The 25,921-nt window shown below is 36.0% G+C and overlaps 1 protein-coding gene across 4 annotated transcripts in view; it reads left to right on the top strand.

Annotated features, from left to right (window-relative positions):
- The window catches only part of LOC139140301 (formin-like protein 2), a 64,591-nt gene that overhangs the window by 2,452 nt on the left and 36,218 nt on the right, over positions 1-25,921 (top strand). For all 4 annotated transcript variants that reach the window (XM_070709460.1, XM_070709457.1, XM_070709461.1 and 1 more), the window contains exons 2-3: positions 23,955-24,038; positions 24,965-25,045. In XM_070709460.1, the coding sequence (XP_070565561.1) occupies positions 23,955-24,038; positions 24,965-25,045 (165 nt within the window). The remainder of the gene's footprint in view (positions 1-23,954; positions 24,039-24,964; positions 25,046-25,921) is intronic.

Raw genomic sequence — 25,921 nt, 5'->3', positions numbered from 1 at the left:
TAACAGACAAGAATTTTGATCATGTTTGAGACAGGTTAATAATTCAGTGCTTCACACATCCAAAAAAATTTTGTACGACAGGAAGAATCATGCATGCATGATATGGGAGCCTCTTGATGTTTTTTTTCAGTGGCCTGCTGGCCTAATGTAACTTCCTCGTTGAAATCAAGAGGAAAGTTCCTCTGTGAAAAGACAAAATAATTGGGCAGTGATAATAAGAATAGTTCATCACACTTACTAGCATGGTAAGCTGAATTGAAAAGTGTCCAATTGCTTCAGGTTATATAAACTGCTTGGTGATTTGTTTCAATTTATGAAGCCATCCAGAGTGCATGAATTCTCTGACCGCTGAACTTTGCCCTAACACCGTCACTTCTGGTTTAGCAGAGTTTGACTCTCTACAGCTGTAGGGTGAAACGGATCACAGTCATGAGTCAAGATTTAGTTAAATGTGATGTATTTGCATAGAAACCAGTACATTTGTCCAGGAGTTGGCTAGCTTGTGACTAGAAAAACACAGTAATTATTTTACAACCATAGGTAGAGTTGGTTCATAGAATATCCAATCAACAGTTGCCTTGGGGAAGAAATAATATTTTTATTTTCTAAATTGAAAATTCCTAGTGGCCTTCATAAAATTGTAATGATAAGGTTATCTACGGTAAGGCTCATACATGAAAACAGGCATTTGATAATAGCCTGCAGGCGTTGAATTAATGCGATCATGAAAGGACACGAAGTGAAATACCTTGACATGGTTATTCCGTTGGGTCTAATAAATCTGCTAGATCAGGCATTAGCTACTGAAATTAAAATTTGCCACAGGTCCTTTTTTGCCTGTAGTATACTTTGATAAATTGACAGTGCAGGAATGACAGAGCAGATGGTATGAAGTGCCTGTAACTATATATGCAATGTAAAGTGTGGAGACTTAAATGATTGATAGGGGCTGTATAGAACGGTTTGATGCATGCTGCAGGTTACACGGTACACATCCCGAGGGGAACAGGCCTTCAGTTTGTAAAACTTCCTCGATAGTCTTGACTGGTGTCATGGACTTCCTGTAGCAAGGAGACCTACATGTTTTGTTTATTATTTGGACCTGTACGTGTGTACGTGAGGACACTGCAATGTATACTTGATAGGTTCATACAGTACTGACAGTACAGTTGACATGTCGACATTCGCTAATTTCAGTGCACTTTTCGGCACTACGCTTCACAGCTTCAACTTATAAAGGAACACACAGCAATTCACACGCAATGACAGATGGTTGTAGGATAGTGGCAACGCCAGTAGCAAATTGATAACATCTCAAGAATTTAATCAGTTGCAGTAAGTGTTTGTTATGCACTGTCATTACTGTAATATCTTCCATGGTGATCTCTCCTTGAAGGCAAAATGTGTAACAGATGATGGCAGAATAAATGTGAGCTTTTTACACACTTTCTGCTGTTTCTCTGTCATTGTGGTGTCACCTCCTTAAAAGGGGCAGCTCTTTGATCATTTTTGTCTCATAAGAAATTGATTAACTTGACACAGAGAAAACAAAGCACTATAGTCTAGATCAACAAACACAAATGCGAGAACCAGGGTTTGAAGACAGCCACCATAAAGAAATAAGAAACATGAAGATTTTGTTCCATATCTTTGCAAATATTTAAAAAATGGCGCTGGTCTAGACTTCTTATTACGACAGTTGCATGTTGTTGATTTGTTTGTACAGACACAAGGGTAGTCACCACTGGGTAATTTTTCACAATCTTTCACATCAGCTCCAGTATTTGACTTATTGTCTGTGTCTGAAAGGCCCTGCCCAGGTTAACTGTACAAAGGTGATTTGTTTAAATGGCACAGTACAGTACACCTAGTGTGTGATCGGTGTTTATACAAAACATGCAAAGTGCTTCCTGGTTCTAGTGTTGTTTACCTGAAGGAAATTTCCCTATTCTTTGCTGTGCTCCTAATAACAATACCATTAAAAAAGTCCATAAAATATTCAAAAAAAGATCCTGAATGTTTTATAAAATCATGATATATTATCTTGAAATAGAATTGTCAAGTTACATGTTGTCTGAGTGTCTTGTTCAAACATTATAATTAATGCAGATTGCTTTCCGGCTTTATTATTAATTAATGTACAAACTTTTTGACAAAGCCCTCAGTAATCATAGCAGTAGCCAGGATACACACAGAGTGATCCCAACTAATTGCAGTGTCTGTTGACATACAATGTAAGATGCTGAACAACTCAAGAGCTGTACATATAGTGTTATTTATGTTGCTACAAAAGTGTACTCTACTTTTGATTCTAGGCAGGAATAGGGAAGCATTGGGAAGTATTTAATCTCAATTCGAACAGCAGATGGTTTCATAACCAATCTGATTAAAATCAGACAAAGAGATGTATATCAGGTCAGGTGACCACATTTAAAAAAGAACTGCGAGGAATAAGTAAAGGTGGACATGTCCAGATCTACATGTATAAATCTGATCTGATATTTTACAGACTGGTTTCATAAGCTGCAATGGCATGATAGTGTCTCAATGCCTCATCGACACAAATCTCATTCTAAAATTACTTTTTACAGCCAACCCTGCCATAATAAAAAATTATATTGATAATTTTTGGTATTTTAAACTAAGGTGAAGTATTGGCAGTTCCTCATAAAAGCTGAAGTAATACATGCATGTTTCTACTGTACATATACATATACACCTGTCGTGTTATCAACAAATTTCTATTTTTAGTTTTTGCAAAGAAAAATTTTTGCATCGCTATGAAGCAGGCATGCAACATTACATGTATGTATTGGAGACAAGTCATGTTTTGGGTTACTCATGTTGACATACTGAGAAATGCATTTGCGGTGCTTAATACTTAAAGGACACCCATATTTACTTCTACATAGCTTTCATGCACACCACTTGTATCTGATAAAGCAATGTTTTCATTCTTGACAATATTCAATGCCGATGGGGAAGGTTTTCACAACATGTATCTAAATTCCATGCGAGAAAAACTCCCCAAATATTCAATGTCAGTGACCTGGAAAGGCAATCAAGCTTCACATACACACTGGGACTTTATTCCTTTCACTGGTCCTTGATAAAGAGAGTGTAGTCTTGTGTCGCAATAGGCAGGTATCCATTGAGTACGCCCTAGGACTTTTTACAAGAGGGCGAAGACGTGGTGCGAAGCACCACAAGCGACCGCGTAAGCGGTCGCGGGGGGAGGTCAGGAGGGGGGTGTCCCCCCTCCTGCCGTTGGAGCTTTTGAAAAACAGAGATTAAAATGGTGTTATTTGATGGCACTTGGGGAGTATTTATTTCAGATTTTTTTCGTATAAAAAACTCAAAGGAAAAGAAATCTAAGACGGTGTTCCACAACTTTTATTCCAGTTCAGTGATTTCAATGAAGATTACATTTTTTGAAAACGAAAACATAAGCTTAGCGACAGACATACATTTATTCTTATCACCATAGCACTCACGTGTTCTCATCCTCCGGCGGAGCCTAAAAAGGTCGTTTTGCTTTGGGAAGGAATACACAAGCGAAATTCTAACCTCCTAAAAAAACTTCAGTGTACTCTGCTGTCCTTGGTTCGGCTCAAGCTCCTGGGCATGTTTACTCAGCTATAAAGTCGGTTACCTAATGCACGGTCCCTATGGAGGGACCGTGGCTAACGATACGTTACGGCCTGAGCCATGCAAACATGGCTGCCATCGATGAGTTGCACATGGGCTTATGATCTCGGATGACATCACAAACTCGCGAGATTTGCAAGATCGATGAGAATTACGTTTGCAGCCTGCAGGATCGACGATCACGCTTGCATTTTGCTTGTAAATCACTGTCAACTTTTTTCCCGTACATTTTATTGTTTTATTTTTCAAAAAAAAATAAATCTTTTTCATTTCTGGCAAGGGGGCGCTCGGAATTTACAAGAGGGCGCCACGCCCCTGTTACCTTATTCAGGGAGAACACTGGGCAGGTATCCATTGAGTACGCTATAGTAGAGTGTAAATTTTTGAAGAATGATGATATAAAATTTTAATAAATGTGGATACGTGAAGTGGTACTGATAAGCATATGTTTTGGTTCCCCCATATTAGTGGAAGCGATACCATATTAGAAATATTTCCTTCGTCACACAAATTTATCCCCAAGTTATGAATTTAAAGAATGCTAAGTACATCCGCTGGAAAATGTGTTTGTCTTGAAATGAACCTCTTGCAGCGTCTTGAACATGCACAACACCTTATAAGGAACATCTCTTTCAAGGTGAATCTTTGATCCTGTTTGTAAACAGCAAACAGAGCGCTTCATGTGTTTGTAGCCGTCAGAGGTTATGCCCAGTGGAAGGGGAGTCAAGGTCAAAGGTTAGACAAGGTCACTTGGATGATCCATATTGTGGCAGTCAATTATATGGCATGTTTCTTACTTTTGGTAGTCTTTCATAATACATATATGCATGTACTACAATTTGAAACATCTGTTGTTAATATATGCATACTGTCATGCGAAAAGACTAATTTGTCTGCAAATATTTCTATTTACATTGTGATTTATACATGAAAAATGTGTCTGGTTGAATTTTAAAGATTTACAATTCAGCTCAGTTCAAATCAGTGTAATTTACTTTAGATTTAATACTTTACTTATCCCCAAAACATAGGCAGTCATTTAAGTGATAACTTGGGGAACAACACATGAAAATTTAATTTGAACCCTGAAAACTCCACTTAGTACAGTGTTGAACATTGGGTTTGCAGCTACTCTCCATTTTGCGGACAAAACAAGAAGATAGTTGTGTGTTGTTGGACCATAGCTGATATACTTTAATCACCCACCAGAGGTTGAGTGGAATCAATCAATCAATTAGTTAATGAATCAATCAATCAATCAATCAAAATTATTTATAATCACAGCATTTATTCTTTTATCTCAATGATGTACCACATCTAACCCTGTACATACATGAACAATGTATGCACATGTTGATATTGAACCAATGTGAATTTTCAATATGCGGGGGAAATAGACGTATGTACATATATGTAGATGTCAGTTTATATAATGAGCGATTGATATTAATTGAATCATTAACTTATTTCAATGTATGTGTGCCAGCTATGATTTTAAGCTTGGAATCAAATTATAAATCAATGAAATCTCTTGGCATTTGTGCCATTTTTCAAGGATCATTTTTGATACTTGTTAAACAGAGATGCTTTTGCTTTACTTCCAGGTATACGTAGATGTTTTCTAGTAGCCTGTTTAATGTTTGATATGCGTGTACATTGCATCCATGTGTACATTTTCACATGACAAAATGATGCATGATACGATCCCATTTCAATTGTATAAATAGATGGGCTTCTGTGATTGCATGTAAAATGACATCACACATTCTTTATATTCTGTCAAGGTCAACAATGTTAAAGGTGAAGGTTCTGTGACCATGTAGACTTCAAGACGCATGCCTTTCACGCTGTGGGTGTGGTGCATGTATTTTTCGTTTTACAAATTTGAAGGTCAAAGGCAAATACATGTGTATCTTCACAAAAACATGTTGTCTGCTTTTCCAGTGTTGATATACATGCGCATTTGGTACAGTACAAAATGTATATTCATAGACTTCCATTTTTCATAAAATTTGCTGAATATCAATTTGTCAAAATTTGTATCTAAATTTTAGATGAATTTCTGTATTCACTTGAAATAAAAAAGATTGCTTGTTTAACCAGACCTTGTCCTCTGATATTGTATAAGTACAAACCATAATACTTGTCAGTATGGAGTATCGTCTGAGGTCATCACCATTGTCTGTTTCCACCCACACATGACGCATAGCATGAGCATGAATGCACAATGAGAGAGAGAGAAATCGGATAAAAATGTACACAAATCAGATTGTATCACCACGCCCCTTGAATTACATGTTAGGGTGTCCTGTGCTGTACTGTACTGTGTGCATGTACGTACATGTAATGTGTATAATGTGATTTCCCACTCTGTTTATGCACATTTTATGTGTGAATATGCTGGTTGTTATTGATAGCGTGGCAAGCCAGTACAGCAACTAGCCATCCAACTCTTCACCATAGAAGGGTTTAATCACCTTACAATACATGTAGATTATGAGCTGAAGCAAGGGCAGTGGAAACATCATTTCAACTCAAAATCAGTGCATCCATAAATGGGTTTTCATGCATTCTCATACATGTGCATGCATCTCTGTGCGTACAAACTTCGGCAAAAACATTGCTATTATATCATTATCCAATACAAGCAATTACTAGTACAAAGATCTGTTCTCTGTAAATGTATGTTCTGATTTATGTGTTTCTTGGTCCAGTTTGTTTGATATACACAACGAGTATAGTGTTGGTTATAAGTTATACACCTTTACCCTACTGTGTTTTCATGTGATCACTGCCCATGTTAACAGTTAGTTATGTTATAGTACTGGCAAATACAATAATATTGAATGTGGACCGTTTATACATGTAGGAATAAATACACTTTGCTTTCTTTATAGTAACATTGACTTTCAACCACAGATATGTGACATGTATTTATTCAGTGGATATTAACTGCATACATGTACACATCGAGATCTTCTTGAACAGCATGGCCTTACAAACATCCTGTTAAAAACACTTGTCAACAAGATTTCATACTTCAGCTTGTCATGTGATTTCATCAGTTTGGTGGATATTTGTCTAGAAATAGCAAGTAGGGTATTTTGCTACGTGTACCTTCATAAACTTTTGATGTCCTTTATTTTATCATGAAGCACTGTTTCAGATTGCAGCTTGACAATCAAACCTTACACACATAAAACTAGCAATGGCTATTTTCATAAACTTTATGGTGCACCATTTGATTGTCAAGTTGCCATTTTGAAAGAGTGTTTCATGAGAAATTAAGGACATTAAAAGACGTGCTGCTATTGATAAGAAAAAATGGCCCCGACATTTGTTGTACACTGTCACTATAAACAATGGTGCAAGTCATTTAAATTTGTTTTGAGACCAGATTGGCTAATTTTGAGGGATCGTAGATAATTCTTGTAGCCATAATATTAGTATCAAAGCACAAGAAACCTTGATGATGTGCTGCAAAAATTTGTTGAAATTTGACAGCAAGCTATTAGCTGAACAGTGAGAGTGTTTTGATTTAATGAAAAGTGCAGACTCTGTGTTGGGGGACAGTGTTTACATGTAGAAGTGGCCTGACAATGTCAAAACAATTTGCCACCTTGTCGGATGACATGATGTAGACTAAACAAAAGGGGTACTGTATGGGGGGCAATAATGTTGAGAAGAGAGTTTGACAAGGCACCCGACACAATTGAATGTTGAAGGCAAAAATTTAGATTTTTCACCAATGTTTTTGTTCAATATGTGCCATAAACTTCATAAAGGAAGTTGTCAGGACATGGCCACATTGCCAAGTTGCTGTATGTTTACTCAATTGTACCAGTGGCACCACATCAAAATGTACTTTACCTGTATTAGGAAGTAGGTTGCAATTCTCTCAGTAACATAATAATTAGGCACTAAACTTGTTAAAAAACTAACAAATGCATTAGAAATAGTTTTCAGGTACTCATAACACAGTGTACATGTATATTGTATTGTCCCAACAGTGTTGCTCTCTGCAATCCAATGTCAGTTGCGTTGCCGTAATAGATTCTATTAAACTTAGTTCCATGGGTCCATATATTTTTCTTCTGCAAAGTTGACTTTGTTGTATGTTCTTGTACTTGTTCATTGTCTATCTGTGCTGTTTGTGTTTGTTACATCGAGTTCATCCCTGTAGAACTTATCACTATGATGTACATTATGGCTTGGTACTATCGTTCTGTTTACCAAATAGGTGCATGTCTCATTACCGTGTATCAAGTTCGTCATCAATCAATGTTTGTTGTTAGTATGGATGAATCAACAAGTGGATGAACAATAGGATTGTTTACTTTGTAATTGTATCCTATCAACTGTTTTCAAATGCAATCTGCAATATGAGTTTAGAGGGAGTATACATATACATGTACATCTATGCAAGGAAAATGTTTTGAAGAGCAGTGACCTGGATCATGATGTAGATCATGATCATCTTGATGTAGATGCTGTACTGTGTGCATGCATATCAGTAAAAGAGGCAGGCCAAGATTGGTGTGAGATGAAAATTGTCAAAATATGACTTTTTGAATTCAAAACCAATTTCTGCTGTCAGATGTGTCAATTTTCTTTCTCTGAGCGTTAATGATTAAATTTTATACATGTAACTATCCAAGAAGCAGCCCTGTAGTTTATAGCTTCCATCTGACTTTTAACCTGTCTCAACCCATTTCCCTATGTAGAGGTCCGGCTTCATAAACAATGGGACATAGGGTGGTAAACCCATGGTGATAAAGAGTTACATGTATGACTGTGTAGACTGTGGAGCCAGCAGTGACTGCATGATCGTTTCATCCTGTCCTGTACAAGCCTACCTTAATGTTAGTTGAACCATGTTTTCCTGCAGTCCCAAAATAATGGCAAGTTTTCACATTATGTGTGGACATTTATAACTCCATGATATAACTTTATTACTTTCGGTTACTTCATATACATTTAATAGACGTCAATAAGATGCAGTCACAGGCTGTTAACATGTACAATATATTCTCGTCATCGAAAATAATTTCTTCGTTCCATCATGAACTTTTGTTACCGAGAAAAGGAGAAGATATGAACTGAATTTTTTATTGCTTTTTGAAATGCCTCAGGCTGCCTGATTTCTCTATTACATTTCACCCTATACATGTATGTCTCTTGGGCAGGCAGCTTAGCTGCTATTTCCAAATTTGCGAATGTTCACCCAGCATTTCTGTGTGTATAATTTAGTGTAGGAAGCTCACGCTTACTGTGTGATGTTTCAATATTTATGTTCAATTACCACAGTATAAAAATTCATACATTCTTGAAAAGGTGCCAAGTTCACTCACAAGCAGACTGGTATTGAACCTTTGAAGTAAATGTACATGTACATGATGTACACTGCAGTGCACATGCAATACACACACTGTATGGTGAAATATTTCACAGCTACATGGATAAAAATACTTTATTGAGTAGGTTTTGTCTCAATCCCTTCACAGCAGCATTTATCCGGTGTGTGCCAGTATTTTAGTCAGTCATTCACTACTATTGCTTCTCAGCTGGTGATATTTATGTGGAGTTCAACAGAGCATTGTATCATCAATGATTATCTTTCTGATGCCAAAAAGCCTAAACAAGAACACCCACTCTTAATCATCAGCTCTGCCCTGTAGACTAGATCTAGACAAATCAAAGCTATCTGGATGGTTTTACTGTTAGTCACATGTTTGATTGTACCAAGGTGGTGATTTGTGGTGTGTTAAAATCTACATACCAATACACCTGACCTACATAGGGAAGTTGGTGAGTCGGGGTGGATAGTGCATGTTGCAGGTATTATACATGTAGTAGGGTGGTACCAGTTTTCAGTGTAACAAAAGTTCAAGTGAAATATTCTCCAGACAGAAGAGCCTTTTTATATTATCTTGATATTGGTACTTAGAATGTTCAAATAAAATACCAATTCCAAATATTTGTGTGCTCACACCTCTTTTATAATAATATTTAGCTTTAATAGGTGAACATGATTTTCAGTTCTGTGACACAGATTGTGCCGTCAGCTTTCACCACTGGAATGTCTGTATGTGGAAATTTATCACTTCCTGTGCAGATTTAGACTACAATAAAAACTGAAATTTAATTCTGTATTGTAATTCCAGTGATATTTTACGCCTGAAATTCCATTGTCTCACAGCTGTAAACTTTTCATTTATGAGCAGCCATGCGATTTAGATAAGAGAGAAATGGGTGGTTCCTTGGTGATAACCCAGCTTTACTTCCCTGTCTGTTGTCAAGCCAGTCCAACCTAAAGGTGAACTTCCCATAAACTCTATCATTTTTGTTGACTTTATATGTTATCATGTAAAATAGAAGGTACATTAGCGTATGTGCAGTGTGTATGTAAGAATAAAAAGCTCAGTTTTATGGCACCACCAAAAGAATTTCTGACTTGAGTGATAAGTTATTGGTCAGGTAATTTTTTTATGGTCACTTGAATTTGAAATTGAACCATTAGTCAAGGTCAACTTCCAACAAAACATGACCAGTCTGTACCTGTTGGGGCACAAAGAAGTTCAAGATTAATTTTGAATTGCTTTCTCCAAAATAAAGTGTCAATACTCTGAAAGACTTCTAAATTTCATCTCTCAGACTGTGCTACAGAAATATTTTAATTCAGTGATAATATCTGAAGGTAAATTATGTATTAGAGCTTCCAATTTTAAATCAAATAGTCTAGGAGAGGTGCTGATGGTCAGTGACTGTGGAATTTCTAAATGTAGCACTTTCATTTCACGTACCGTTAGGTTGTTTCATCTCATCTTCCAAAGACGTAAAAGCTGTGAATTTTAGTGTGAAATGTGTGTACTGTTTTGTGTGTTAGCAGTTTATTGTCTCTTTTGAGCTTCAGGTAGCCAAAAGGGGAAGTAGTTTCAAGTGGTGGAAGAGGCTGACGCTGTGAGAATTGTAAACGAAAAATAGTTTATTGTAAAATTGTGCAAATCATAAATGCATAGTCATCCATATGAATTTGATATAGCCTGTATTGGTTTTACTCACAATTTACTGTCTTTCCAAATCAGAAAATATTGAGGAATGTATTCTGTATTCCTGCTATGGTGTTGGGTAGTGTTGGGTCAATGGGTCATACATGCTTGAGGGCTTTTTACTTCCAAGTGGGTCTTCATAAATATCCCATTGTACTCAGTTAGCACTTGGCCATGCCTTTGCCAGGCAAATATACAGGGTGCCAATATCTGCATGTATAAAATCTGCATATAATTTCTATACATAATAATGTAGTTGTGTTTTCAGTGACTTGACGTGTATCTCATGACTTACATGTACACTGTACATGTATGTGTTGTTTTACTATGTTCAACCATACGGGTATTGAACAAGTAACCATATCCAGGGCTGTTTCAGTACACCCAGGGGTGCACCTCTTTCAATTATCAATGATTTGAAGTGAAAGGAAAATTTGATATCCAATTATGTCAAGTAATTTGTTCAGTTGAGATTTGTATCCGTAGCTCTAAGTTTGGACATTTTTACTTCTATACTGGGATTACATGAGGCTTGGTAGAGGTGAATGTGCAGTGAAGATAATTAACTCAGTACATCAGGTGTGTGGCCACCTGGAAATGAGGCACATACATGTACATGTATGCCCTTAAAACCAGGAAAGGCTGTTTGCCATAATTAATAACAATATATTAGCAGTATACCGGTATTAGTCTATATATGTATATATATTTGTACATTAACATAACCGTACATATGAGAGTTGGCATTCCCTCTTGTTTGTTGTGAATTACAACTTCATTGCATGGTCACCTGGATAGAATCACATTATGTTCAAGGTTACGTGTGAGTCACAGAATGAACTGATAATGGTCCTGATCAAGAAACATACCTGCATGAAAGTACCATGATTAAATAGATATGTACAAAAATAGATTTTAAATGGCAATACAGTGCAGAAAGGTACAAATTGCAGAATTTTCATATTTGAAAACTCCTTTGTATTCATTCACTATGGGCATACTAAGGTGTGCTGATTAATGTTTTTAATCAAATATGAAAAGAAAAAAATATATTCTTAGAATATTCATGCTATACATAAATACATCTCAAGATGAAGTGCTCTCTGTAACTTGTTTATGATGATTGAAATATTAGCCAGCTGCCACGTGTACATGTACAGGTCTCTGTTAATTTGAACAGCAGAGAATTATTTACTCTGAGTTAAATTAACTTCAGAGAAAATATATATAACTTGCAGGAAGGAGGAGATCACTTCTTTCTTTGAATATTTTTGAGGAATGATGGGCAGTATTGACTGTCTCAAAGAAATGGTCATTCTTATTAATTTCTTATTATGTTGTGAAGGAAACCCAAATACAGTCACAGCACAGCTGCAGAAATCCACTGAATGTGGCAATCCTTTCTGACCTTCCTTCCCACGCTTTTAAAGGTCTGAAAAAATTGACTTCCAGAGAGGAAATGGAAAATCTATTTAGGGTTGAATTGAATTATCATGTTTGAATGCTCACATAGTGTGTCTGGGATGATAGACTGCACTGAGGAACTGCTTGGTACATATGTATTTGTATGCAACCTAAATTTATAATCAGATGGACTGTATATTATTGAGTGATTTGACATTGTGCATCTTAATGTACAAGTGTGCATATACATGTACATGCATCATCGTTTTGAAAACAAGAACTGAGAACCCGAAGATTGAATAGAACTTTTAAGATAAGCTTCTCCATTCCTGAATTTCAAGACCAGAGGTAACATCTGATTATGGACCCATTCAAATAAAAAGAGGCAGTCTCACTTCTACATCCATGATGAAAGTAAAATTAGCATTAAAACGTGTTCACGATTACCAGTAAACTGCATCAAATCATTGAACTGATGTCTTCCTATTTCATTTTCCTCATTTTTCAACTATGAAAAGGGGAAAAAAATTGGATTATTAATGCTTAACTGATATACGTGTAGATGGTGTGTTTGATGAGTTTGCTGGGAACTCTGCAAGTACATGCACATAAATCTACTGCTTTGACAGTGTTCAATGGTGTCATAGTTCAAACAGATGACATCATAGTTCAGAGTTTTTATTGACGAGAGAGACTAAAATTAAACGCCACTGTACTTTTAATAATATGTGTATGATTGCACATTTACATGTACTTACAAATTAATTACATCATGGCACAACATAACCGGCAAATGAAATAAATTACGCCATGCTCTGTGAACGAGATTTTGATACCTGATGTGCAGATACTATATAATGTGCTAGATGTGGGCATGTAAAATGCCAACTCCATCAATGAACCAAGCAGCCCAGATGTAATCTTTGCATATCTTATCGTGTGCCAGTCCATGATAACAAATATCTCATTTAGGATATTGTGGTGTATCACCTTTTGCATGACTCTCATTTGTACAATGATAAATATGGTATCGTATTTCATCTCAATTTTTATGCATACTATGCTGTAGAAAAATGCCCATGGAATGTGAATCACCATATGTGTGCATGTATGCAATGTACATAAAGTTTTAATATTTGTTCTTGAATTTTAATACCATACATGTATTTATATCACTGAAAGGTTTCATATTAAAAATTATACTGATCACATTGATTTCTCCATTTGAAATTTGGTTGAACAACATTTTTGATTTTAGAATGTGTATTGCTTATAATAAAGTAGTTTATAACTTGTTGATTTAGGACAGTGTACAGTACCCTGTATGTTGTATCGTTTGTAATAATTTACTTACACACACCGTAGACCCTCGTTTTTCTCAAGGGTCTACATGTATGCACACACACATATGTTATAACTGCTTTTAAACTCTTATCCACTTATGAGACCCAATATGACTGTTTATACAGTCTGTTATACCATGTACATGTACATGTAGTACAGTACCAGCCTGGCAAATGTAGCATTTTTTAAGCCAGACAGTGCTTACATGTAATCGTATTTTATCTCGTGAAGTATGCTGTTTGAAATGCCTTAGATAATTTCACCACATCGAAATGTGATAGAGTATCATCATGTTGAATTGTGGAAACTGTAGACCATGACCCATCCTCAAAGCTCACCCGCACGCTCACTTTACCTTTGATCAGGCCATAGCAGTGACATCTTGAAAATGTCCAGAGTACCGGTACATTTGATTGCGAAACCCCCCCCCTCCCCAAGCCCCCATGTTGCTTAAAAAATAATAAAATAATAATCTACGAAGCATCTCAGCTGATGAAAATTTCAATTTTAATCTCGGTCAATAAAGAAGTCATGTGATCTCAGTTGTGGTTTTCCCTAGGTACATGTAGTTTGTTATCAGTGTGTGGCATAAAGCTAACATGGCCTGCTGGAACTACCCTGATGCTGTATTATCCCACACACAACAGGGACCTGTGATGACTTGTTTGAATTCCATCACATCTCTGTTCAGTCGATACTGGCTGGGGGATAAATACAGAGAAAACATTTCTGATGTGCAGTGTCATGACCCTACTTCCAAGTGGTTTAGCTGTACTCCAGTGAATCAGACCACAACAGATGCAGATGTGCGCTTACAAAGCAATATTCACACTGTTGTGAATGTTCATCACCTTCAGTGATATCTCCCAGTTGACTGCTTACCCTCTTCCTATCAAATTTCACTTCAACATGCACTGGACTTTTTATGTCTTTCTCATATGTGTGCATGTAGTCTGACCAATACTTGTGTGGAACCTTTCACTTTCAGTATTGCTCACTTTCTTATTCATGAATTCATTTTGTTTGATGGTCATTTGTACAGGCTATATTTTACTGGTTTATTCAAATCACATGAAGGAATGAATAATGAAAATGCAAAATCCCTCATTCTCTACTTCAACTACGCATATATAATGTACCGTATGTATCACTCATGAAATCCATCTATCTTCACATTCATTGCATTATGTTTTTCAGCTTGCCTAATAAATTGAAATCATCATCATCCGGTCTGAAATCTTGTTACTTTTTCCAAACTCCCCAAAGTTTCAGAGCTTGAAAATAATTAGCTACATGTAGATTCTCAGCTACATGTAACCATTCTGTGATGCACACCCATTATTAATAGATTAATTAAGCTGGTCAGTTGACAGTCAAACTTTCATCAAAATCGTTGATATGTGTCCCTTTCTCCATCAATTTTGTTATATTTGATTTGAAGTGAGAATGAAGTTAATTCTTTTCATGTACATTGTATAACTGTTTTGCAAAGTTTTCTAAATTTTGCAGCTCTTACATGTAATTGCAGTCATCTTCAGCATTATCTCCACAAATAAACTGGATTGGCATGAACTGAGAAATAAAGTTGAATAAAACCAGTGTCATTCTTTCTGAAATCTAACGCCAAGGCAGATGCCAGCGTGAGGATGTTATCAAGCTGTTGAAGATCTCAATGGACAAATTATGCCGAGTGTTGTGAAATGCTTCCAGATACTGATTCTGAATACAATGTGCAGTCAAATTGCCCATGACATGTTTTGTAAAGCGTCCTCCATTCTGATGGTGACCACTATGGATAATTACACCATACAGTAAAGTAGTTGACAACTATTGATTGATTTGTGTTTAAAACTTTCATGGGATTTTCACCAACAGTGATAGAGATGTCACTTGTCTCTACCAACAACTTGTGTACAGGTTGATTGGTACATGGGTTTTCCAGTAAATAAACACCAGGTTTATTCATGTATACTTTATCAATTTCCACAAACTCTCTGTAATAGTAGCTATTCATGGATGAACTAGGTAATCCTTATTGGATTTCAAAAAATAAACAACTAAAATTCCAGAACAGGTCATGCATGCCTTGTATGGTGTAACTGATTGATTTTTGCCTGCTAGACTGTTTACTGTAATACTAACATTCCATGGTGTAGTGAACTTCTGCACTTTCTGTGCCATGGTACCGCTTTATTTTCCATATGTATGTCGTTTACTCAATAGATCTGGCATTGAAAGGCATTTAAATATATGACTTATGTCTTTCCTTGGCATCTTAAGTTACTTTAGCTTGTGTAAAAGTATAGGCTTGTTCACAAAGTAGTAATTGTTCAGCTAAAATAGTTCTTTATATATGCCCTGTGATGGCCCTCATGAGAAATTAAATTGTTGTGCACTAACTTTTATGCCGACATCATTACATGTATGCAAAATATTTGGTAATTGTTCATATTCATTTTTCAAGTATTTCAAGTTTTTTCAAGGTTTTAGAACTACATGAAACTGTTCTTTGCCATGACCCCAGTCACCTATCCAGTCTACTGCCAATAAATTTGATGGGATGATCCTTGACAAACTACATGTACATCCCATGGTATTCATTTTTGAGATGCCGTAAAGAGACATAAGATGAACTCACGCTGTGTGAAAGTATCCCCCGTAGGACACTATAGTTGATCATGGTTTGTCGTCCTAGACATTTGCCTTGATTGAGATCTTGAACCCATAGTTGTTCAAGGGATAAAAACAGTTCAGGGCAAGGGAGGTGTGTTCGGACTGCTGCTGTTTTTTTGTGTTTTGGTTTCCGGGCTTTCCAAGAAGTGGCTTGTCATCCAGCCATTGTGACCCATGTGTTTTTATCCTGCTTTGGAAAACATGAATAAAGGACTTGTGTGGATATTGAAACACCCATGCAAGTATCCCATCACCCAACCCATCATGGCATGACAAACAAGTAAAACTGTACTTTTACATTAAATCATGACCTGCAAAACAGTGGTACATTGTGGCATCGGCCAAGGAAACGATGGCCCCAAGTTGCCTGTCCCACAGATGTTTTAGAAATTACATCCGTACCTTTAAAAAGTTAATCAACAACATTGTATGAAGTCTTTCACTCCTACGTGAAACCCCCTCCGAGGCTTGACTGCACACAGAACAGACTTTGTTTTGTGTATGGTTTGAAATACAGATTTTCTAAATGATACAAACATTTTCATGATAAGCCATATGGATAGTAGATGCATACTTTAACCACATTTCATTGTATAATTTTAGCATTGATCAATTTGATGGATGCATTTATCAGAGTTTGATCAAGATATACATGTATGGTACCAGGTGTGTGAATCGAATTAGGTACATTCTTCATGTCAGATCCTGTAATTATAGGTACCGCACCCGGTAAACATATCGGCATGTCATCTTTGTGTTCCCTAATGAGTGCACCCAAATACAGGGTATGGGATGTTGTCATTTGTATGAACTTCCGCAGTCCATCAATTAGTCATTACGTGACCCATGCATCACTGCTTTTGGAAATTATAAAGGGAAGACAATTTGCATATTATAGCTAAATGTATCCATCAAAGCAAATATGCATAGAAATGTCAAGTGCTTACATGCAAATTACTACCAAGGTGATGTCATGTGAGGTTGTGTTCATCTAATGTACATGTATCATGTACTTTTGAGATTCTCGTTTATTAATAAATAAACAAACAAACAAATGAATAAATGAGTAGGTAAGAAAGGAAACATCCAACAAATAGAACTTAGACAGTACAGTCTTTATGATGACTCCATCAGGACATTTGAAATATATTGTCAACATGTTGACGTCATAAATGATTTACTGTTACATGCAAAGAAAACAGACCTTTTCTTTGAGCGTGTCATCGGAAACTACTTTTACTAAGTCAACGTGTGTTTCTGCTAACCTAGTCTACTCTAGATAAACCCGCTGACCCCAGACATTTTTTTCCGCATTTTCAAAAGAGCGGGTAAATTTTCAAAATTTATAGGTCTCAGCCAATAGAAGAAGAAAAAAAAATTTCCTCTGACCTACCTGCCCTAGTTTTTGGAGTCATGTTCCTGGAAGCACACAATTTTTTTTATTTGACCTAAACAGGTTGATCATAAATTTAATTTAATTCTAACTTCCCACAATACATCATACATGTACATGAATGCCTTGACTTCAGAGTCACTCTGTCCTTTCTGAATGTGTGTGGTAGCTGTCTGTTCATCATGTGTTAACCTTTGAATTGTAATAGGATGCCTGCTGTTGGTCATTCTCTGGCATTTTGGTTCACTGTACACTCTATGTGGCGTATAATCTTCTTGACCTGGATGACCTTTATCCCCCCCCCATGATCAGGTCAAAGGGCAGTTTAGATTGTAAACTCACTCTGCATTTATCCAGTGTCAATAATATGTTGCAGCTTTTGAGAATTCTGACAGTGGAAGGCGTGAAATAGTACCCTTCAAGTTGTAGCATGTGCAGTACACAATATGGCAATGCAAGCCAATATGATTATCCCAGACAGCTCGTCTTGGCAGGTTTAGGAAAGACTCATTTGTCTTTCTTTTGAGATGTAGTGAACACAGGATAGCCACACAGTATGGTGACTTTCATCTGCTATCAATCATGCACTCTTGCATACATACTTTCATTTCCTCATTTTCTGAGATTCAAGTGAGCGGCATTGCATGTATAATGTAATTTGTTTCAACAACATCAAATAGGGTTCATCAGCAATAACATTTACCAGATTAGTATCTAACGTTGTCATGATCTGTTGAACTTTTGTTTTGAAGTCAGAGAATTGCAATTCACATGATCTATCTAAGATTCTTCATTGTGTCATCAATAATGAGAGAAGACAGTTACGTATTTAGATTGCATGGTTTATTACATTCACTGTAAATTGACAGGAGATGAATTAAACGATATTGCCAAATTTTACATTGAAATAAAAACATCATAATTTGATGATGTTGAATTACTACTGATAATATTTCAATTATCTGTTTTATTGTATTTGTTATCTTCCATTGATTAAAAACTCAGGAAATGCACCAAGATAATACTGATTCATAGTACATGAGCATTTATCACGTACATTGTACCACAGCTACGGTTGTGGTTGGTTTGTACTGACATGACCACAAAAGCGAATATCGTCATCAGATGAACCGCTATAGCGTATTCAGATTTTGGTTTCTGTGTATTGATCCTCACACTCACAGTGTGTGTTAGCAATTTCTTGTGGGTGTGGTGTTCTTGTACATGTGTAATTTACACACACACTGCACCACTGGCCAACCGGGACCCGCTGTGCTATTTCCAGGTCATATTTGTAATCATATCATTACCGGTAATACATATCCTAATTCTGTATTTGTAAAGAGATAAAATTACTTTCTCAAATTACAATGTGTGAGTCATCAGCTGATAAACCCATCATAAGTTCATCTTTTATTACATGATGTGTTTCCCAGTGTTTCCACTCTATGGTTTTATATTATGAAGTAACATGCTGAAAGTCGTAAAAAGATTTTATGACGTCTCCCCACATCTTTCAAACAGTAACAATTTCACAGGATGGTACACAAAATGAATGGACAGCTCAAATGGGAATGACAAGAAGTAATATTAAAAGAAAATATTTCGCACTTTTATTTACATGTTTCATGAGAGGCTGGAAATTTGACAGTAAATTATAGTAAACATTTTTTATCTGTATTGTATTACAGAAGCTACATTAATCTTTCTAGCTCAAGGAGTTAGTGCGGTATAATTGTACAAATATTTAAATCAAGTTGATTAGGCCACTTTACTCATTTAATTAACACCTTAAAAATTGGGTGGAAAAATTTGCTTTGAAAAATAAATTTTGAAAAAGTAAAAAAAATTACATACAATGGAGGGTATCCCTTGTGTTTAGTTTTCCAAAATAATGATATGCAACTGTAATCACCTGTAACTACATAATCAAAACTTAGGAAGAAAATGTAGGTTCAATTATACAGACAGTGAACAGGAAAATGAGGGGGAATTTATTCCATGTCATTCCATACGCAGCTGAAAGTTATCCTGCTATTGGGAAACGCCACAATAAAATGGAAAAAAAACTGCATTTCATTTGTATATCGTTTGCATGGTTTATATTAATTACTAGTTTTCATACATACAAGTTGTAAAGCACACTTATACAAACAATAGTTGTACCAGTACACACATATTGTACATATTCATAATCATACATTTATATTGTACATAAAAATTCACATGCATTATTACACATAGGTGTATGGTTATACTATCTCTAAAAGGAATCTACCACATTGTATTTAGGTCACTTGCACTGATGAAATTTCATCTGAAACTTACAGTTGTAATCTGTATACGTGGTTGGATATCTCTTGTCAAATTGTTGTCTCAGTTTGTACACATACATGTACAAACAAAAAGGAATCATGCTGCAATATCAGCATGTTTCAATGTATCAAGCTGTAGAGAAGTACATGTAGTTGTACCAACAGCTATTTAACATTTCTAGGCAAAACAAAACAAAACAAAACGTGATTACGTAATTAAAAATAGAAAATCAAGGTAATAAGGATAAAAATGCAAATCTCCCCAAGTCATTGTAACATTCAGTTTTATACAGCTATTGTGATTGAGCTATTTCAGCCATTACATCCTTTAAATTTATGAATATTCATGAGGTTGAAGGGATGATATCTGTAACTTTGATAAATTATTTTTGTTCTGGAAAACAGACATATTTTCTCATGCTTCTTCTCATGAAAGTATGTTCCACCAAGTCAAATGCTAGACACTTTTGACAAGATTTTTGGATTTGAGCAAGTAAACCGTATTTTACCAACTGGATAAAATTTATGGATAATGTTCAAATTAAAGTTAGAGCTAATGGAACAAACACAATATGTAAGATGTTGAGTCAACTGATCAGCCCTGTGTAACTAGCAACTGTCAAATACATCAGTGATATAATTTATAACAGAGCAGTTAAAAGTATATATTTTGCTGTGGCCCTGCAATTTATGGGTAAATTTTACAGAAAATAATTCAAAAATGCACATAATTTCCCTAAATTGTAGCTTTATACATGAACTGCATGGGTTGCAGACATCCAAAGATTATCAATGGACAAATACAAGAAGTAACGAATTTGATATAAAATTGTGTGTAACGGGGAGGGGATGGGAGCAGCACTTAAAACTCATGCTGTTGAACAGCAACAGTTGCAGCTAGTGGCCCTCTATCAACCACGTTGCTATGATAGTTGAATGTTTACATAATGTACCCCATAGAGTCCAGAGTACAGACAGACAGTAATGGGTGCCCTCACACTGTAGCTTCCTCATCAGGAAATAGCTTCTGATTGGCAATCCTCATTAATCATTAGGAAAGAATGTGAGATCTACAAATCACAAAATTGACCTATGATAGACTCAAAGGGCTTTACATAACAACCATTACTTTGAAATTTGTATGAGGAAGTGAGTCTCTCCCTCTAACATTGCCATTTTCAGAAGTGTTGTTGAAGTGACCAATACCACTTAAACAAGAATATTTAAGGCATTATGTGACCTTGTTTCATATTAATCACCAGTAATTAACTTGATCTTTGTTCAGAACACTATTTCATCAGCTAAAAGTCATGTTCCATGCCGTCAGGGTTAAATTCTCTTCCAATTTCCAAAAGTGCTTATTTCTCTTATTTCAGAGTATTTACACATTTTTTTCTTATCACTTATCGATAAAGCTGATTGTACTACAGTATGTGTACAAGTATTTCAATTTTTTTGCCCAACTAACGTTTTGGAATGTCTGAAGTCAGTTTTAAATTAACCAATGTGTGTGGTTACTCCCATAGATAACGCAGGCAACTTAAAAACAGTCCACAGTCGTGTTCATCTCTCCAAACAGTAAGAAAGATAAAGCATGTCTTTCTTATTAAAATATTTAGTCAATTATAGTATTTTCATATCAGCAAGTAATTTCTAGTGTTGAAATACAACACAGCAGGTGGGATGTTATTGTAAAATATTAATAGGATAATATATTAGACAATTTCATATGAATACAAAAAAAATAAATCAGCACTAGCAATCTACTGCTCAGAACTAAACGTTCCACCCATGTAGGCACATTTACATGTAACTGATTTATTTTGGTCTAAACCCAGTGAGAGCAATTTTAAGAAGACCATTAAAACTGTCTTTGCATTCAGTCTCATTATTCATGTGCCAGCTGAAGACAATTTAATCATTAATGTACAGAAGTTGTAAAGCTCGCTGTTCTATATTAAAATGTTAATGGAAAAGGGGATCATGTCACTAATGAAGGATCAAGTAAGAAGGCCGGTCTGTTAATCTGTTGATGGAGGAAAATGGTGTGGCAGTATATCCCTCAATGTATCATGTCTTTTTTTAAAACAGTTATTACATATCCATTTTACAAGTGTTTTGTCATATCATAGATACAGTCTATCACAGATGCCACAGAGTAAAGTGTATCCACTAAAATGTTTGTCAGCTTTGTGAAAATCTTCAAGCATGTTCAAGTTGTCCTTGTAAGTAGCTAGGGAAGGTGTGTACATGTACCCCTGCGTCAAGGAGAATATTTTTTGTGGGAAAGCAGCTGGCTAAAATTAGTGTATAAGGCCATTAATTTTTCCTGTATCCGGCTGAAAAACTGACACTCTGAGAAAAACTGTTAACTGTGTCATCACATGTATCTGCAAACACCTCAAGGTCAAAGCAAATTAAGTTCACAGGAAGGATCAGTGGCAAATGTTACATGTTCAGTATACATGTATATGTAACTTCCTTTGAGACCTTTCATTTGTATGTTTTTATGAAGGCTTGGCTCAGTGTTGATTTTGTGAATGACTATCAGTAATAAAATGTCATGAAACCTCCATAATTGTAACAGCCATAGTAGAAGTTAGATCTCTTCAGCAATCCCTGTGGATTAAAATCGATATCATCATTTTTTGTGTAAAATTTAATTCAAAGTATGTCAATAACTCCGGGGTGAAGCTGAGGTTCTAGATGTCTAGCTGAATTTTGTTGAAGTGAAGACTAGCGTTACTTTTTCATGACTAAGTCATGCAATGTAGCATATTACATGATTTATAGGATCTGTGTCAATCAGAGGCTGTAAGATACAGGTAACTAAACATATCCGTATGGTCACCATATGGACTGTATTGTACAATATAACAGTATGTGTACACTATCATGTATAAGAATTGATAATTTGTAAATATCCTCTTTATAAGGCTGGTGTAAAATTGCATCACTGGAGCTTTGTGATGATCCTTATGAATATGACTGCACCCTTCCTCCCATGTTCTTTCTTCCATGAAAGGTAATGTTGAACTGGCTGTGTTGCTGTTCTTCAACATTGACTGACAGTCATACATGTATGACAGCACACATGCATGTCGAATATTATTGCACAACCAAGTTTGCTTTCTTTGTCATCAAAATAGCCAGTGAAAAGGTATCAGAGAAACATGCCAAGTTTAATATAGATTTGCTATACATGTACATATACATGTACAATCATCTTCCTACGTCATCAAAAAAACCAGTGACAAGGTGTCAAAGAAATTTTCTGATTAAATTTGCTCTACAAGTTTAATACATGTATACATCAGTCTTCCAATTATGGTGGTCCATAGACGTGTTACTTTCAGTATTTCCATTTGCTATCATCTGAAAGTGTACCGATAGAGGCAACAGATCATGTTGTAATGTGTATATCACCATCACAAAAGTATTGCACTGCTAACTTCCTTTCTGGATTCCTCAAAATATTCCGTGCAGTGATCATGTCAGAGATATATTGCCAATACCCACCTTTCCTTTATGGTAGTCCATATCTTTCCCAAAGTACTCCATGGATCAACCTAATTTAGAAGAATGATGTTAGTGCTGGGTTTAGTCGTGAACCATACCCTAAAATAGAAATAGCCGTCAATGACAGTAGAAGGGAAGCCAGAACACAGATGCACCATCCTGATTGGCTTGAAAATAGCGTGTCAAATTGACCCTTCCTCCTTCCTGGACAAACCCTAGACTTCCATTACAATTATTGGATACACTGTAAACATCCAAGTCCATGTCCGGTTTATTCCATCGGGAATTACTGCTTGCGGTTCTGACCAGACCTCTTTAAGCAGACACCCAACTGAAGCTGTGATCATTTATTGGAGAGTGTTAAAATGGGTAACAGGCCGTCAGGCAGGTTGTATCAGTACAGTAGAGAGTGTGTGGGTGTTCACCAGACCTCTGTGAACATGACCATGGATGTTCGTATTATTGTCACACCAGCTGATTATGAAGAACGGCTAGCAAAATACCTGGTAAAGTTCATTGTCAGACACCACTGATCACCTTTCGCCTTTTAGAAAATCAAAGACAAGAGCATCATTTTGATCAACCAATGTTTTTTTTTCTAATTTGCAGGCGTCTATGGACTTGCCTCCAGACAAGGCAAAAGTTCTGAAGTCTTATGAAGATGAAAAGAAATGGGATCTAATCTGCGATCAGGTAATGTGATGCGGAAATTATCAAAGAGCAAAGCAGACTTTTCAATCATGTGATGAAAGGCTGGCGTGAAATTGAGATCAAACTGTCTGTGGTGGAGATGATTACAGATTATAGGCTTCATTGTCAACAGTAGATTGCACATGTACAACACTTTGTACAGCTGTGATCCATTAATGGTGGCCTATAGCTTCTAGGAACAAAACTGATTTTTGAACGTTTAGGGAATTATTTGATGTTTTTGTTGTAATTTTCAAGTAATCTTCCAAATGGAAAAATGCGCAGTTGCTTCAATCGTAGCCTAGATCCTTTCCGTCCGCTTGCCTCCGTACCTCCGTCCCCACTACCGTAGTGGGGGACGGAGGTACGGAGGCAAGCGGACGGAAAGGATCTAGGCTACTTCAATTGAGGTGTTTAAATACAACAGTTTCGATTTAAGGTGTTTCAATTCAAAAGGACCATGCTGCTTTATCCAGAGAGGTGTTGAGATTCAAGTCTTGATTATCAACAGACATTTCTGCTTGTCCTTTTATTTGTGAACTCTGTATCATTTGTCAGAGAAATCTCAGTCAAATATGAATGCTCATTCACTGAAGAAGGTATGATTCATCACCACTGTTTGGTACATTGTGTAATTCCTTTGTTTTCAGAAGTGTTGTGGAATCCATGAGAAAGTTGTTCCTTGAAAAAGTCTGATTCCTTTCTGAAAATGCAATTCCCGGTATATTTGAGAATGTTTCATTACAATCATAAATTCATCAGAGAAGACACAGACAACAGAATCTGTTCAGCGCACCTGACAGATCAAATTTCAATGACAACTTCAAGTACAGAACACGTACCTTTCAAATCAAATTTCAATCGATTTCTCACACATCTTCATTTTGTGTTCTCTCTCTCTCTGCTTTCATGTTTTATTTTTGTAACAGGAAAAAGTTGTTGCCAAGGAACCACCGGATTACTATGTCAATAAAATCCAGAAACTTATTGATCCAACGGGCACAACCAAGGTGAGAATTTGTAAAATCACAATTTACCCCAAAATTCAGCATTCATTACATTTATTCCCTTTCAGTTTTACTGTGTATCCTGTGTCAAAATGAAAAAAGACAAGGTAGTCAGTGAGAAGGAATAATGAAGATCATGTGATAGCTATTATGACCAGAATATATCTTACTCAACAGCATGTGAGAGAATGCAGGACTTTTTACATCATGAGCTAATTATATGATTTCCAGATTGTTCATTCAGTATATTTTCAGTATAATCAAAGAATTGTTTGGGAATCAAGAAAAGTTCCAGAAATGTGCCTTTGCATAAACTGATTTGTGATGGTATAATAATGTTTCTAATACTGTGAATTCATATATTGCTACTGTAGGCCAGGGTTGACACATTTAGATATGAGAATTTTGAAAATTTGAAGGTTTATGTCAAACTGTCAGATTTACTAACACACTTTGTATGACTGATACGCCATAAACAAGGAGAGCAAGACACAAGTATCTTTCTAGCTGAAAAAGAATTTCCCTTCATAAAACAAGACAGACCCAGATAACTTTTGTTTCTTGATGTTGTACCAATTTCCCAGAAGAGCAAAACTCCTGCATAAAATAAATAACATGGTAGCATTGTTGATAACAAAACTTACACATAAAACAAAACTAAAGCTAGTAAAAGTTTATTTTTGATTCTTAAATGAAGTTTTGAATCATGCTGCTCTTGCACGTCATGTGAAAGGTCACTCTCCGGTCACACTTTGCTTTGAGAAAGCTGTATTCCATTGTTAATACCAAGCCTTACTTCCCAAAATGTGACATTATGTTAGAAGTTTGGGGATGTTTTGAAGTTTTCAGGGCCAAACATTGTGTTGTAAAGGAGAAACT

Source organism: Ptychodera flava, chromosome 9 (assembly GCF_041260155.1).
Source record: "Ptychodera flava strain L36383 chromosome 9, AS_Pfla_20210202, whole genome shotgun sequence".
In the NCBI taxonomy this organism is placed as follows: Eukaryota; Metazoa; Hemichordata; class Enteropneusta; family Ptychoderidae; genus Ptychodera; species Ptychodera flava.
The sequence above is the reverse complement of the archived record's forward strand: the minus strand, read 5'-3'. Positions and strand labels throughout refer to the sequence as shown.